This window comes from Carcharhinus amblyrhynchos, chromosome 16 (assembly GCF_965287045.1).
Source record: "Carcharhinus amblyrhynchos chromosome 16, sCarAmb.v2.hapA, whole genome shotgun sequence".
NCBI classification, from domain to species: domain Eukaryota; kingdom Metazoa; phylum Chordata; class Chondrichthyes; order Carcharhiniformes; family Carcharhinidae; genus Carcharhinus; species Carcharhinus amblyrhynchos.
The window spans coordinates 14,380,607-14,397,029 of record NC_137339.1 but is presented as its reverse complement, the minus strand read 5'-3'; the positions used below and the strand labels follow the sequence as shown (position 1 = coordinate 14,397,029).

General features: G+C 40.5%; 1 protein-coding gene across 1 annotated transcript in view; it reads right to left on the bottom strand.

Annotated features, from left to right (window-relative positions):
• Window positions 1–3,726: 3,726 nt before the first annotated feature.
• The window catches only part of LOC145353852 (calcium-responsive transactivator-like), a 58,882-nt gene continuing 46,185 nt past the window's right edge, over window positions 3,727–16,423 (bottom strand). Inside the window, exon 12 of the mRNA XM_080204741.1 lies at window positions 3,727–8,017. Coding sequence (XP_080060867.1) covers window positions 7,980–8,017 — 38 coding nt within the window. The 3' untranslated portion in view covers window positions 3,727–7,979. The remainder of the gene's footprint in view (window positions 8,018–16,423) is intronic.

Sequence of the window (16,423 nt, the reverse complement as noted above, 5' to 3'; positions counted from 1 at the left end):
TAATGTCAACTTTATCAGTTGTGTAATTTTTTAAAATAAAAGTTATCCACCATTTACAAGGCACAAATCAGGAGTGTGATGGAATACTCATCACTTGCCTGGATGGGTAGAGCTCCAACAACACTCAAGAAGCTTGACACCATCTAGCACAAAGCAGCCCACTTGATTGGCACCAGGTCAACATAACATTCAATCTCTCCACCACTGATGCTCAGTAGCAGCAGAGTGTGCTGTCTACAACATGCACTGCAGCAATTCACCAAAGATCCTTAGACAGCACCTTCCAAACCCATCACTACTTCCACCTAGAAGGACAAGGGCAGCAGAGATATGGGAACACCACCACTTGCAAGTTCCCGTCCAAGCCACTCACCATCCTGACTTGGAAATATATAAATATAACCCTTCGCAGTCGCTGGGTGAAAATCCTGGATGCATACTTCCCAACACCTAAACTGAAGACTAGAGCATTCACAAATCAAACCAGTCAGCATTGCAGACATGCTGCAAACATGTAATCCGAGGAGTAGCGTTTTTGCATATTCCCAATCAGTGAGCATTGAACACATCCCAACATTTGAATTGAGTACCAATGACACCACTATCAAATGAAACATGAATCTGTTCTTTAATCTTTGAGATATGAATGATCCCATATTATTTACTTTTAATTCAGATTGCCAGTATTCAGTTTTCCTTTTTTCCCCACAATATTGGCATTCTAAGTCTTTTATGTTAACCATGGTTGATTATATTTTTAATTTTTAATCAATTTTAAACAAATTAAAAGGCCCTGAAAAAGTCACATGGACTCAAAATGTTAACTCTGTTTCTCACTCCGTAGATGCTGCTGGATCTGCTGAGTTTATCCAGAATTTTCTGTTTTCATTTAAGGTAAAGTGTAAGAAGTGCACCCTCCCGCACCACCACCGCCCCCCTGCTCCCACCTCATCCCAAACTGAGAAAAAAAGTCAAACGTTTAAAGAAAAATTACATAATCAAATTAAAATTACATTCCATAGGATAATGAAAGATTCCATCCCAATATGTAATATCATCATTTTAGCTCTTCACCTAGCCCTAACCACCAAGAGGAAAAGGGCAAGAACTTATTGCAAATGTGTCCATAATAAACCATTTCAATCATTATGAAACAGAAGTTTACAGTGGAATTTCACAAAATGCTTAGTTCAAAAAGATTTAAAATGGAAGTAAAATTTAGGATTGTACTTGAAGACAGTGTGATGTTAGTGTACCTTTGGCTAGGATAAGCATGATAGGTTTCACTTCAGGTATGATTCAAATGACCCACGAGGGAACTTTTATCAAACAAAGTTTGAGGAAGAGATGCTTTCTTTCTGAATCATGTTTCCTGCAATTGTAAGCAAGCCTTTTCATTATGGCATCAGTTTGTCTGGGGGAGTCTTTTTATTGCTGCTTTTTATTGCTCACTGGGATGTTTATCACTCTGCATTGTCAGGAGGATGAATGATTGCACATCAGGTGACAGCATGTTTTCACGGTTTTCAGTTCTGTGCTGCAGATTTTAGTTTCAGAAGGGAAGCAAGCTGAAAAGAAGAAGTGTTCATCTCTCCCTGCTTTATTTGGAAGTTCTGCTGGTTATCTGAAAACAAGGTTTTGCCTTTCTGAAGGGGAGAATCTGCTGTTGGTGGCTTAACCAGAATCTCTCGCTGGGGTTATGGGAAGGTGTTCTACCTTCAAACTGTTCTGAGTCTATCAAAAAAACTGCAGATTTCTTCCAAAGGACTCAATTTCAGTATCATGTGAGCATTAGTTTTTGCTGTTTTAAACCTGTGGAAAGGGTCTGTTTATGAGATTGGTTTGATTGGGGCAGCTCCTATATTCATTACGAGTTATATCATAGTTGTTTGTAATTGATAAAAGCTATTGCTAATTTTCTACCCATACACGTTAACTATATTCTTAATTAAACTTTGTTTGATAAAAGCTCCCTAGTGGGTATTTGAATCATACGTTATCCTAGCCAAATTCAAGATGCAAAATTTATGATCCAGGCAGGCTCCATAAAATATTTCAGAGTTTCTGACCTGACCCATAGCAAAAGCAAATCCTAAGTTTTGGAATTTTCATCAAAAGATCGGGAATACAAACTGCCATAAAGTTTAAGTTCCAGAACAAGTTGCTCTTGCTGAAGTGGTGTATCTCATGGCATGGCCAGTCTCTGTTCCTTACAGCCTGAAATTTTTGTGCGAGGTGGTAACAGCATAACAAAAGTTATGAAACAGCATCTGGGACCATAGTCAACAACAGGACCAACAGTGTACAGCTTAACCAATGCGATTTGAACATTGAAAAGGAAACAGAAACAGAGAGGTGAATTAGATCTGAATCAGGAAAAGGAAGAGAAATAAAGAGAAATAATTATTCTGTTAAGAGAGGGGGAAAAAGACAGAAAAGGTGACATGAGTTTTTTTTCTGAATTGACATTTTGAAATCTTCAAGATCGACTTGTTATCTGAAAGTAGTAAATAATTTAACTTGTCCAATTTCTGAGATAGAGAGGGCAATAGGTGCACCAATAACAATTATCACGTTGTTAAAGATATTTGCACTCAATTACTTAACTATTAGGTAATTCATGTACAAATCCAGTTTAAGTTCTGAAAAATAAGGAGGGCAAGGGTGAGATGCCATTTGTGTATAGGGTGGCACAATGGTTAGTCAGTGCTGCCTCACATCTCCAGGGACCCAGGATCAATTCTGGCCTCAGGTGACTGTGTAAATTTGTATGTTCTCTCTATGTCTGCATGGGCTACCTCCCATGCTCCAAAAATATGCAGGTGAGGTTGATTGGCCATGCTAAATTGTCCTTAGTGTCAGGGGGATTGGCAGGGTAAACATTATCGGGTTACAGGGATAGGACCTGGGTGGGAATGTTTCTGGAATAGGCTTGATGGGCCAGATGGTCTCCTTCTGCACTGTAGGCATTGTATGGGAATGGTGGAATAGCATAGGTGTACCTGGAGCAGCAGTTCATGAAGACAGCTCACCACCACCTTTGATGGCAATTAGGAATGAGCAACAAATGGTGGCTTTGTGAGCAATGCTCACATTCCATGAAAGAATACAAAAAAAGGCAATGTCTTGAGGTTCTCACCTCACAGTGTATCTTTTAACCCGTGAAATTGCTGCCAAACTTACATATTAATACTGGCACATGTCCTGAACACATACTTATTTTACTAATCATGCAAGCTGGCAGTGATTTTTTGAGGCATTTGCCACCTGGGCTTTAGCCAGTGAACTTCCAAAAGCTCATTCAAAAATTTGACTATGAAGTTCAAAACCTGACACAGTGGTTATCACTGCTGCCTCACAGCGCCAGGGACCCGGGTTCAATTCCTGGCTTGGGTCACTGTCTGTGTGAAGTCTGCACGTTCTCCCCGTGTCGGCGTCGGTTTCCTCCACTGCTCCGGTTTCCCCTCTGTCTGAAAGACGTGCTGGTTTGGTGCAGTGGCCATGCTAAATTCTCCCTCAGTGTACCTGAACAGGCGCTGGAGTGAGGCAACTAGAGGATTTTCACAGTAACTTCATTGCAGTTTTAACGTATGCTTTCTTGTGACACAAATATATCACTCATTCAGTGATAACCCGCACCCAACTGAATATACAAGTATAGATTTTCTAAATAATTTTATTGCAAACTCAAATCTACAATACTACAAACAAATGTTTTTGGCATGATCAAGGTGTGAAGGGTGAATATAAATGACAGTATTTCATACATAGACATTTTATAGAAATATTATACTGTTGCGGTATAGTTGTTGTCTTAACATGGGAATAACAATCTCTTCATGGAAGGCAGCTTGCACACATGCTATGTTAATATACAGGCCTCATCTATGCCAAGCAACAATTGTAAGGTTAACTTTACGCAGCAATCATTATTTAGCCAACACATCTTTTTTTGTTCACTTTGATAAGAAAGGCTAGTCAAGTACTTGGTTAAGACCAAAAGCAAGGAATTCTGACTTGGTATAGGTCATAGGCGAGGCCATATACAGAATATGGTGTGCAGTACAGAGTGCCATATCACTAAAATAGAGTTGAAAGAGGAACAGCGAGAATGATTCTGGGGCTTAAGTTGTAAACAATGAATTACAGAGCTGAACTTTTATTGGCGAGAAGAACACAGCGGCCATTGACTCTACTTGGAATCTATTGATATCACAGTGGCACAGGATTACATACAATTACGTTTCAAGACAGACAACAAATTGAAGTTTTGTTTGCAAATGCGTTCTGTCAGGATGTGAGTGATAACAAAGATTCGTTGTGCAGTGACAGATGAACAACCACCAAAGGCATAGTGCAACATTCTATTCAGCAAAGCAAGGAGAGACTGTATGATTGCTCCGGGCATCTTTTTTGTAAAAAAATAAAAAGTTCGTAATCCACCCCACACCATAATATGTTAATTTTTTTTCATATTTGGGAGATCGAACAAATATCCACTGTTCAGAATGCTTGATCTTCCTTTTCATGTTTTTATTTAGTCTCTGGATGTGCGTAAGATTGACAAAGCAACATTTATTGCCTATCCCTAGTTGTCCTGGAGTTATGTGGGTCAATCATATGGAATTGGAGCAGGTAGGGAGGGTAGTAGCTTCCCTTTGAAGGACTAGAATGTAGCAGTCAGATTTTTAAAAATGAATAATATGTATGTTAACTTAAAATGAAAAACAGCATGGAAATGTTATCATTGCGCCAGTCAACAATTGGCTTGCTCAGTTGAATCCAATTTCAGAACCTGTCAAGCCGTAATCTGAACTCAAAACTTCATGATTGGTAGTCCAGAAACACGCAACAGACTTCTCAGAATCAGTACAAGGAATTCAAGACCATATCAATCTCCAACTTTCCAAAATCTACTGTCATTATGGACCTCCAGAACAATATTCTGATTTTGTTTTTAAGCACTGCAGCCTGGAAGTTCCCAGCCCACTACACGTTAAGCAGTTATGCTTAAATTAAAACAAGCATTCAGGGCATCAATGAATTTGCCATCCTCTGCTAATTGCAATTTTGGGGTGGCGCAGTGGCAAGAACTGCTGTCTCACGGCGCCAGGGTTCGATTCCCAGCTTGGGTCACTGTCTGTGTGGAGTCCGCACGTTCATAGAATAGAATCATAGAAACCCTACAGTGCAGAAAGAGGCCATTCGGCCCATCAAGTCTGCACCGACCACAATCCCACCCAGACACTACCCCCATATCCCTACATATTTTACCCGCTAATCCCTCTACACGTCTCAGGGCACGGTCTCCCCGTGTCTGCCTGGGTTTCCTCTGGGTGCTCCAATTTCCTCCCAGAATCTGAAAGACGTGCTGGTTAAGTGCATTGGCCATGCTAAATTCTCCCTCAGTGTTCCCAAACAGGCACCGGAGTGTGGCGACTAGGGCTTTTCCCAGTAACTTCGTTGCAGTGTTACGTATGACACAAATAGATAAATTTAAAAACTGTTAAGATGAAAGATAATCGATACAAATTCAGTGCTATCTGCAGAGTTTATCAAGCCTCACCTGCAAATAGCAATCTCATAGGTTATCACTTTAGAAATAAAATCGCCAGTTGTCTTGTTTTGCAAATGACTGATCGAGTAATCAAACAATCATATTCAATGGATATTTGCATGCGAACAGCACATTAAAAATATAATTAACTCAGTGATTTATTAGGTTCCTTTTAAAATTAAAATGTAACAACTTTAAATAGCAACATAAAATTTCTAATACAGTCAAGACAACTCAACTCACTTGTACTTACAACAACGTCAAAGTCTTTTGGTCACTAAGTTCAAACAGCAATTGCCTCCTTTTATGGAGGTGCACAAATATCTACTCAACGTTAAGCATGTTTAGATACTGGTGAGAAGTTAAAGACTTAACATGTAACATTACAACAAGTTTCATCGAAAAATTTCAGTGTTACTAAAATCTCAAGTTTTTTGTTTCTTGAAAACAAGCAGATGATTGTCACGGTACAATCTGTATTTTAGCTATTTAGCTGTTTAACAGCAAGCCAAAAGGAAAAAAAAAACAGCATTAGCTCTATCAGCAAATGAAATGCAAAATGTCCATGTGATTGTACATTGAAATACAAATTTTACAGCAAACATCAGTGCTCATTATATCACGTGTCCATACATTCCCACATTGGACAAAGATTCTCCAGTTACACAAGCTGGTGCACCCTGGAATTAATGTTTTTAATATTTACACAAAATGGTTGACTTTGGACTGAGTGTTTTAGAATCACTCCCTTAAGTATTTTTTTTAGAACAAAGACATACTTTTCTGGTTAAATCGATAATCAAACGTGATTACAAATGTAATACATTTATTCTAATACTTTTCAAACTTTATGTTCCCAATCTCCACCATAATCCATGGAATTTCCTGGATCCTCCAGTTTGAAAGATTGCATGGTCCATTTTACAGATTTCTTTAAAATTGCCGCCAACAATAGCACAGGTACTGATGCCCTTCCCTCCAATGAGCGTTAACTGATTAATAATTGTAATCCACTTCACCCACAGCCCTGGTGACAAATGATGGCACTCATACATACAGCACTCAACTCGGAACTCATCCCAGTGGTCTTTTCCTGGAAGAAAGTCGGAGCTCTTAGTAAGTCATCTGTAGCAAGGCTTTGATTCTAATCTAGAGCTAGTGCACTCCTTAGGCCTGTGCCAAGTCCTAAAAGGCGCTGAAGACAAGTTGTTACCAAAGATAAACTATAAAAACATAAAATACCTGTATATCAAAATGGATTCTTCAGCTGTTGTACAGTTCCTACAAAAATGACAATAAGCATGAAATCTAATTACACAGCTTGAAAAGTAGAAGCCACTGTGGGCTTATCAACATTATCTGTTCATATTGGCATACACTATTTTCAATACTTAATTACATAAGAATTGCACTCATAAATACAAAATTATTCGATACAACTGTGATTTTTTTAAAAAAATCATGTTTGAGGCAACTTTATGCAGACAACACCTTCGAACAAATAAACACTTGTAAATATTATTTTACGCATACATCACTCTCATTATGAACACTTATATAAACTGAGAAAATGTACCGATAGTTAACACTTACATGTTTTCCTCCTGATGGCCCCATTATTATCATGCCACATAACTCTCCCGTGTATTGACTTTTATAGCAGTTTCACCTGATTCAAGTGATAACAGCACTTACCAAGTGTTTCATTTGCCAAAAAAGTTGTGATAAAGTATGAATGTCAATTTGCAGACAAGCGCTAGGAATTAAATATAGAATTAACTGCCTTCCTTATAGAAATCTAACGCACCAATAGCAACTACCTCTGACAATTAAATCCTGTCTTGGATGTAATTTACTTTATTTAGGGTCGAGGTAATAATGTGCTTCCTTGGTGTATAACTTAACATGTTGTTGTGATCCAAATTAGACTTTGCTGGAAACACAAGTGGGCTTTTAGTGATCGCCATCCGATACTTGGTTGCTGCATTTAATGTGGAAGAAGAAAATCTTAGTGCAAAGTTTAGTATAAACACACAGATGCTTAAATCCACAGGGCAACTCACTGTTTCAGAGAGCATCCGCAAACTTATAAAACTAACCATCATATGTATCCGTGGTGGACCATCGGAAGTGCACTAGTATTAGGTTGTAGTCTATTAACAAACAGAGATGTAATTGTACCACAGTGCAACCATTTAAAACGTACAATATTCACAGCACCAAGTCTAAAACAATTACGCATTGGCTTGTCATTGGTAGTGCAATGTTACTATTCACCATGAAAAGAATGAACATTTCTACAACATCCAGAAGCTGCTTTGAGCTACTTCTCAAAAATGAAATATGACAGTCCATGCTTCATTTTAGTCTGTAAAAATCAATGGAGGATGTTGTGTATACATGACTGTTTCAGAGTTGGCAATCAGCTGTTTCCTATTGTTGGTAGTTTCCGTACTGTGCCTGCAAGGGGGAAAGAAATCCAGTGTCAATAAATTAATAAAACTGATAAAAAAAAGAAACTGATATAAAAGATTTAAACTAAAAACTTTTCTAACTGCCTTATTAATAGTCTAAAGTTTTGGGGTTTTTTTGCTGCATATTTCACAGCTTGAATGTGCCCTCAGCATAAGATAAAATCAACAAGTCACTGACAAATATTAAATACATAGAGTTCTGGAGAACTCCATATATGCTGTTGTAAATTTTCAGCGTGAACAGAGAACACCTGTTCCATCTGTTGCGCCACAGTATAAAAATCCCAATCTCAAACTCCACTTTACCCATGTGTGGCAGAAGGAAATATTAAGGTGTGCAGCATTAGTAAAGACCACTGCAGTCCATCTTTGCTCCCCTGCCTGAAAATCAGTAATCATGGAAGTCTGTGAATCCTAAGTGGACCTGACCCCCACACTTGCTGGCAACGCACCCCAGGAACCATCTTCCAGGAAGCAGCCCCCTGGTGGGCTGCTGTCCAGTTAAGAAAAGCAGGCTTGTACCTGTGGCTAAATTCATTCGTGAGATATGGGCGTCGCTGGCTGCCCAAAATTCATTGAACAAGGTTTGATCCCTGGCTTGATGAACAGTAGGGTGGGGGATATGCTGGGCCATTACAAATTGTGAATAGGTGCTACTCTGCTGAAGCTGATGGCCCTCAGTGTCTCATGGATGCCCAGTTGCCTGAGGGCAGTTGAGAGTCACCCACATTGTTGCAGCTCTGGAATCACATGTGGGCCAGACCAGGTAAGGATGGCAGATTTCCTTCCCCTGAAGGACGTTGGTGAACCAGATAGATTTTTCTGACAATCGACAATGGTGTCATGGTCATCAGTAGATTCTTCATTCCAGATTTTTTTATGTAGATTGAATTTAAATTCCCCCATGTGGCAGGATCCGAACGCGGGTCCCCAGAACAGTAGCTGAGTTTCTGGATTAATAGTCTACCCCCTCAGCCACCTCCTATAAAAGATCCAAACAGAGGGCTTGCAACATTGGAGGGACTGTGGCCCCACTGATGGACATGGGCATTGTCACCATGAGAGGGGACCATCTCAAACCATCCCCCAAAGAGGGCTCAATTCTGTAAATATTAACTGCGGCCATGGCCAGTCCATCACCATGAAGGAGGAGCCTCTCAGCCTCCCCTACCTTGACTAGGAATGATAAACTGCTTCCAGATACCTATCAGGTTGTGGCCTCAGCAGAGGGACCATCTAGAGATGGAAAGATGGAATCATAGAAATTTTACGGCATGGAAAGAGGCCACTCGGCCCATCATGTTTGTGCCAGCTAAAAAATGAGGCGCCCAGCCTAATCCCACTGTCCACCATTTGGCTCATAGCCCTGCAGGTTACTGTACTTCAGGTGCATATCCGGACACCTTTTAAAGGAGTTGGGGGTTGTTGCCTTTACTTTCCTTTCAGGCAGGCCCACACCACCTTCTGGGGGAAAAACAGTTTCTTCAATTCCTCCCCACCTCTAATCCTTCTACCAATCACTTTAAATCTATGCCCCCTAGTCACTGATCTCCCTGCTAAAGTAAACAGAATTTTCCCATCCACTCTATCCAGGCCCCTCACAATTTTGTACATCACAATCAAATCTCCCCTCAGCCTCCACTATTCACAGGAGAACAACTCCAATCTATCCAATCTCTCCTCAAAGCTGCAGTCCTGGCAACATCTTCATAAATCCCCTCAGTACCTCTCTGGTGCAATTACATCCTTTCAATAATGAGGTGGCAGGAACTGCATACAATAGTCAAATTATGACCTAACCTAGTGCTTTGCATACAACCTCCCTGCTTTTATATTCTATGTCTCAACAAATAAATGAAAGAATTCTATACGTCTTCTTAACCACCTGTCCTGCTACTCTCAGGGATCTGTGTAAGTTCACACCAAGGTCTCTCACTTTTTCACCCTCCCATTTATTGTGTACTCCTTTGCCTTGTTTGACTTCTCCAACTCGCATTTCTCTGGGTTGAATTGCATTTGCCACTTACCTGCTCACCTGACCAGTTCACAGAAGCTTCTTGCAGCCTACAGCAATCTTCCTCACTGTCTACCATGTGGCCAATCTGCAAACGTCTTATTCATTCCCTCTAAACACCTACGACATCAAAATCATTAATAGATACCAGAAAAAGCGGGGGATATAGTACTGAGCCCTGAGGAACCCCACTGGAAACAACCTCCCTATTCTGCATTCCTCTCAAACCCACTGTCAAAGCTAGACTCGGAAGATTCTGCCCAATTAGTTTGTGATGTTCTACTGGATAAGCAATGAAGGTCTTCCTCACACAGTAGGATTGCTGTAGGCTGCAAGTATCTATTAATGATTTTGACGTAGGTGTAGAGGAAATGCATAAGACATTTGCAGATTGGCCACATGGTAGACAGTGAGGAAGATTGCTGTAGGCTGCAAGATGCTATCCATGAGCTTGTTAAACATCCATCAGCAATTATACTTTGTCCTGCCACTGAGTCAATTTTGTATCCAGCTTGCTACATTCCCCTGAATCCCATGGGGTTTTTTTTTGTAATTAGTCTGCCATGTGGAACCTTGTCAAAAGCCTTGCTAAAACCCGTACAGACCACATCAACTGCACTACCCTCATGAATTCTCCTTGTTACTTCCTCAAAAAATTCAATCAAATTAGTCAGACACAACCTTGCCTTAACAAACCCATGCTGACAGACCTTGATTAATCCACACCTTTCCGAGTGACAGTTTATTTTATCCCTCAGAATTGATTCCAATAATTTGCCCACTGCCAAGATCAGATCTCAGTGGCATCCCCAATCTGCCTACAATTGGATATTTAAATATGCTAAGTGGTTATCTGTCACTGCCAGACAGAGTCTTGCCACATCTGCCTGTCTCTGGCAATATCGTCAAAAAGTAGGACTGAATTGGAACCCTCCTGCTCTAGGGCCCGATCATTCTGCATTCCTCCCAAACCCACTGTCAAAGCTAAACTCAGAAGATTCTGCCCAATTAGTTTGCGATGTTCTCCTGGGTAAGCAATGGAGGTCTTCCTCACACAATAGGATAATGAATCGAGCAATCTCAACAATTGACCTCCATGTAGTTAAATTAGCAGAAGAAACATTTAAAAATCAAATCAGTGCCTCTGATCATTATTCAGTGGGCCCTGTTGGGGAATAGTCTATGTGCGGTTATGTGAACAGGAACTAATGTGGTTGTGATCTCCTATCCTCAAACAGCTAGCAATCCTCTCACTGCCTAAGGTCACAGAGAATAGACATTTACATGCGCTGTGTCAGCCATTGCGTCATTGGTAGCACATTCAATTCTAAATCACAAAGTTACTTCAGGGCTTAAGTGCAAAAATCAAGCAGACATTCCGGTGCAGTACTAAAGGAGTGCTGCACTGTCAGAGCTGCTATCTCATGGATGAGACATTGTACAGTGAATACACTTCAAGAAGTATTTAACTGGCTGTAGAGCTCTTTGAGTGGTGGTGAAAAGCAGGTTATCTGAAATTTTTCTTAATTAATTCTTTCTCTGGATTTGGATGTTCTGGAAATGTATTTATTGCCCACCTCTAGCTGAGAAGGAGACAGTGGAGTTTCTTTTTGAATCATTGAAATCACCTTTTAGTTTATTTATTTGTGTCACAAATAGGCTTATATTAACATTGCAATTAAGCTACTGTGAAAATCCCCTAGTCGCCATACTCTGGCATCTGTTTGGTATACTGAGGGAGAATTTAGCATGGTTGAAGTACCTAACCAGCACGTCTTTCGGACTGTGGGAGAAAACCAGAGCACCCAGAGGAAACCCATGCAGACATGGAGAGAACGTGCAGACTCCGCATAGACAGTGACCCAACCCAGGAATTGAACATGGGTCCCTGGCGCTGTGAGGCAGCAGTGCTTACTAACCACTGTGTTGCCCACATTCAGTAATTTTATGCAATGGAATAACTTGCTGGGCAACTTCACAAGACAACTAATTAAATAATTAATGTGTTAATGTGGGGCTGGAGGTACAAATAAGCCATGCCAGCTAAAGATAAAAGATTAAAGTAAATTAATTGTACCCAGTGGGTTTTTACAACAGTCCAATAGTTTCATGGTCAATTTTACTGACATTAGTCAGGCTTTCATGTCCAGATTTTTAAAAAACTAAATTCAAATTCTTAAATCCACAATCCTTCGATTTAAATTCACAATCTCAAGATCGGTAGTCCTAGGCTCTGAATTACTAGTCCAGTAACATTATAGTACCATACCCTCACAAATGCACTGCTGTTAAAATGTTTTTTTTAACCTAATGTTGATGGAGTGTTGTAACACTTACATATTTCTCACAAGCGAATATTTCTAACTTTCTCCAATAGCATTTGCCGAACAAAAATATCTTACTGCAGAGAATTTAAACATTGTTGGCAATTAACTGTGCCAGAGTTTTCTCTGTAGTACTTTCAAGTGATTTCTTTTATTCCAGGCAAAGAATGTAAGTGATCGTATGACTGCTTCTCTTCTTCCACAGGTTCATTGTGTGAAGCCAAAAACAGGAGAAATGTTAGATTGATACATGGAAACTCTAAAGCAATTCCTAGAAGAACCAACAGCACCTTTTGTCATCATTCCCCAAAGGGTTTCTGAGGGCCAAAATACAAAGGAAATGAGTACCTTTAGAAGCTTGATATCCTTTCACAATGTTCCATTAAAAAAATATAGTTCACTTGGCTGGAAACCCCCAACTCTCAAAAGGTGATTGACAAGAAAGTATCATTTCAGCAAACACATTTAGGAGAGCACAAATCAAGCATGGCTCGATCAAGGATTGTGTCTGGGTAGTCCCATCAACATGAACATTCAAATGAATCAGAGAAAAGAACTATGGATTACCTCCTTAGGCTGCCCTAATAATTTCATAGATTGACAAGAACCTTTGTTTCTACACTTCATGTAAAGCGCTGTGTATTTCAATGAAAGAGAACTGAAGGTGCCAGTAAAATCCTTGGCACCACAATTTCACAAAGTACAGTCCGTGGAACTCAAACAGATTTGATTTTTAAAGGCGTGTGCGATTGAAAGAATGTCATATTATTGCGTTAAAGTGGCAGAGGTCCTTTATAATTAGGGTTTCGCTAACCCTTCACGTCCCAAGGTAATACACTGTAAAAACACAAGTGGCTTAGTTCAAATGGTTCAGGCTAGAGAGTCAGGATCCAGTGCAGGAGAGGGAAGGAGAAGACTACGCAAAGGATTCCAATCTTAGTGTGTCCTTAATACTGTGTGCAAAGGAATATTCTTCCACTCATATTTAACAGTGATAATATTAATATGAATTTTGAAAAAGTTTGATAAGAGATTTGTAGAATTATCTTGATTGGAAACTCATAAGTGGTGATCCATCTCTGAAAGTGAAGCCAGGTTGGTGGGGGTGGGTCATTAGGCAGGCCACCTATTTGAATTTACATGCCTTTACCTTCAAACCGTCAGCAGGTTAGCATGAAATCCAGTCTTCGAAGTCAAAAAAATAACCAATTAGGCCATGATCAGAATATGCCAGCTATTCTCTGTTGCCCCTGTAAAGGCTGAGCCTCCATCTGCACCAGTTAAGGTTACCAACGTAGGAGGACAGCTAAAGTGACAAATATTGTGACTCAATGTTTGCATAGTGAAAGCAAATGTGGACCTGTCACATTGCCCAACATCAGATGATTCAAGATCAGCCTTGGCAAATGTCCAGAATGAAACCTGGCATCTTTTGGGACAGTCTAATTGGCAACTCTGCTCGACCACTGGATATTAGAAGATTGGAAAGTCAAATACTCCTCCTGCCCCGAGCAAATATACTTTCTTTGGATCCTAGAAATAATAGAAACATGGTGCATATGGTCAGTCAGTTCCAAGGCTGCCAAGTGAGTCAGTGAAGTGACAAACTCAGGGTGAGCTAGCTGGTGACATTTCAGAGAAAAAGACTGTCCAAGAGAGTAACTTTGATGTTGATTTATTGTCACATGTATTGGTGTACAGTGAAAAGTACTGTTTTGTGCGCACTATACAGACAAAACATACAGTTCATAAAGAAGGAAAGGAGAGGGCGCAGAATGTAGTGTTACAGTCATAGCTAGGATATAGAGAAAGATCAACTTAATATATGGTAGGTCCATACAATGACAGCAGGGAAGAAGCTGTCCTTGAGTTGTTCGGTGCGTGACCTCAAACTTTTATATCTTTTTCCTGACAGAAGGGGGTGTGTCTGGGGTGCATGGGGTCCTTGATTATGCTGGCTACTTTATAGGACACTACAAAAGATCAGGGCAGTATTTTAAAAAAAGTTTTATTTATCACATGGGACAGAAGAAAAAATTGTATTAAAGGTTGTAATTATTAAACTTACTTTCACTTTTTGCCGATAAAATATACCAGGTTGACAATGTTTATCTAATTTCAACTTATTGAAGAGTTAATCATGTCACCTTCCAATAGAAGATTAGAGAGTTATACCCCAGGACTCATTAGAATCACGACAGCAAGGGGATTTCATGCTCACATCCCTGGGTGATGCTCTTGTATATAAGATTGGACAGCAAAAATAAACTCCTGATCATGAAAGATGCTGATCAACTAACAAGCAGGATCATAGATACTATCCCAGGATTGAGGAGAGCTGAAATCTGTCAGAGAGTCTAAAACTGGGCAGCATGGACAAGTTGGGCCGAATGGCCTGTTTCCATGCTGTAAACCTCTATCAGATAAGAGGAGACATTCTAGAGAAAAGCTTCAGAAGCCAATGGATATCCAGGAGGGAAAGTTAAATGGAAATGCCTTACATTGGTATTCTTCCCATTTCAATTTCTTACTGATTTGTAGAATCATTAAAGATTATAGAATCCTACAGTACAGAAGGAAGCCATTCGGCCCAATGAGTCTGCATTAACCACAATCCCACTCAGGCCCTAACCCCATACACTTACCCTAGTTAGCCCCCTGATATCAAGAGGCAATTTAGCATGGCCAATCCACCTAATTTGTACATCTTTGGACTGTGGAAGGAAACCCATGCAGACACGGGGAGAACGTGCAAACTCCACACAGACCCGTGCACGAAAATTTCCAACATGAAGTTGGATCTTGTGAGGTAGCAGTGCTAATCAGTGTGCCACCATCTTTAGAAGAATGAGTGATGACCTTATTGAATTGTATATGATTCAGAAGGGGCTGATAGGGTAGTGCTGAGAGATTATTTCTGCCAATTGAAAAATGTAAAAAATGGGGGACACAGTTTGAGGATAACAAGCCGATCATTTAGGACTGATGAGGGGGAATTTTGGCGGGACAGTGGCTGGCACTGCTGCCTCACAGCACAAGGAACTCAGGTTCAATTCCAGCCTTGGATGACTGTCTATGTGGAGTTTGCACGTTCTCCCACGTGTCTGCATGGGTTTTCTCCAGTTTCCTCCCACAGTCCAAAGATGTGCAGGTTAGGTGGACTGGCCACAATAAATTGCCCCTTGGCGTCTAAAGATGTGTCGGTTAGGGGGATTAGCAGAACAAACGTGTGGAGTTATGGGGATAGGGGCTGGGTAAGATGCTCTGTCAGAGAGTCGGTGCAGACTCGATGGGCCAAGTGGCCTCCTTCTGCGCTGTAGGGATTCGATAATTCTATTCTACTTCACTCAAAGGATTGTGAATCTTTTGAATTCTCAACCCAAGAGAGTTGTGGATGCTCCATTATTGTATAGCTTTGAGGCTGTCGTAGACAGATTTTTTTTAGTCTCTCAGGGGAAATGGGGTATGGGCAGAGAAGTGGGTCTGAAGCCCAAGATCAGCCATGTTGGTACAAATGGCAGAGCAGACTGGAGGGGCCACTCTTGTCCTGCTCCTGTTTCCTGTGGTCTTGTGCATTTCAAGTTGGCAGGCTGTGACTGATAGAGTGCTGCAAGGATCCGTGCTGGGGCCTCAGCTATTCACAATCCATATTAACTATGCAGATGGAAATTCAGGTGGTAATATATCTATGTTTGCTGATAACACAAAACTAGATGGAAAAATAAGAGGACACAGAGAGGCTGCAAAGAGACTGGTTAGATAAATAGGCAACAATGTGGCAGGTGAAGTATCATGTGGGGAAATATTGGGTTATTCGCTTTGCTGGTAAGTGCAGAAAAGGTGTGAAATTGTAAATGTTGATATTCAAAGAGACTGGGGTGTACTCACATAAGGAACACAGAACATTAACATGCAGGTACACTAAGCAATTAGGAAGGCAAAGAGCATGTTAGTCTTTATTGCAAATGGATTGGAGTATGGGATAAAGAAGTCTTGCTACAATTGTTCAGGTGTGATCACACCTGGGACTCTGTGCAATTCTGGTCTCTATGTT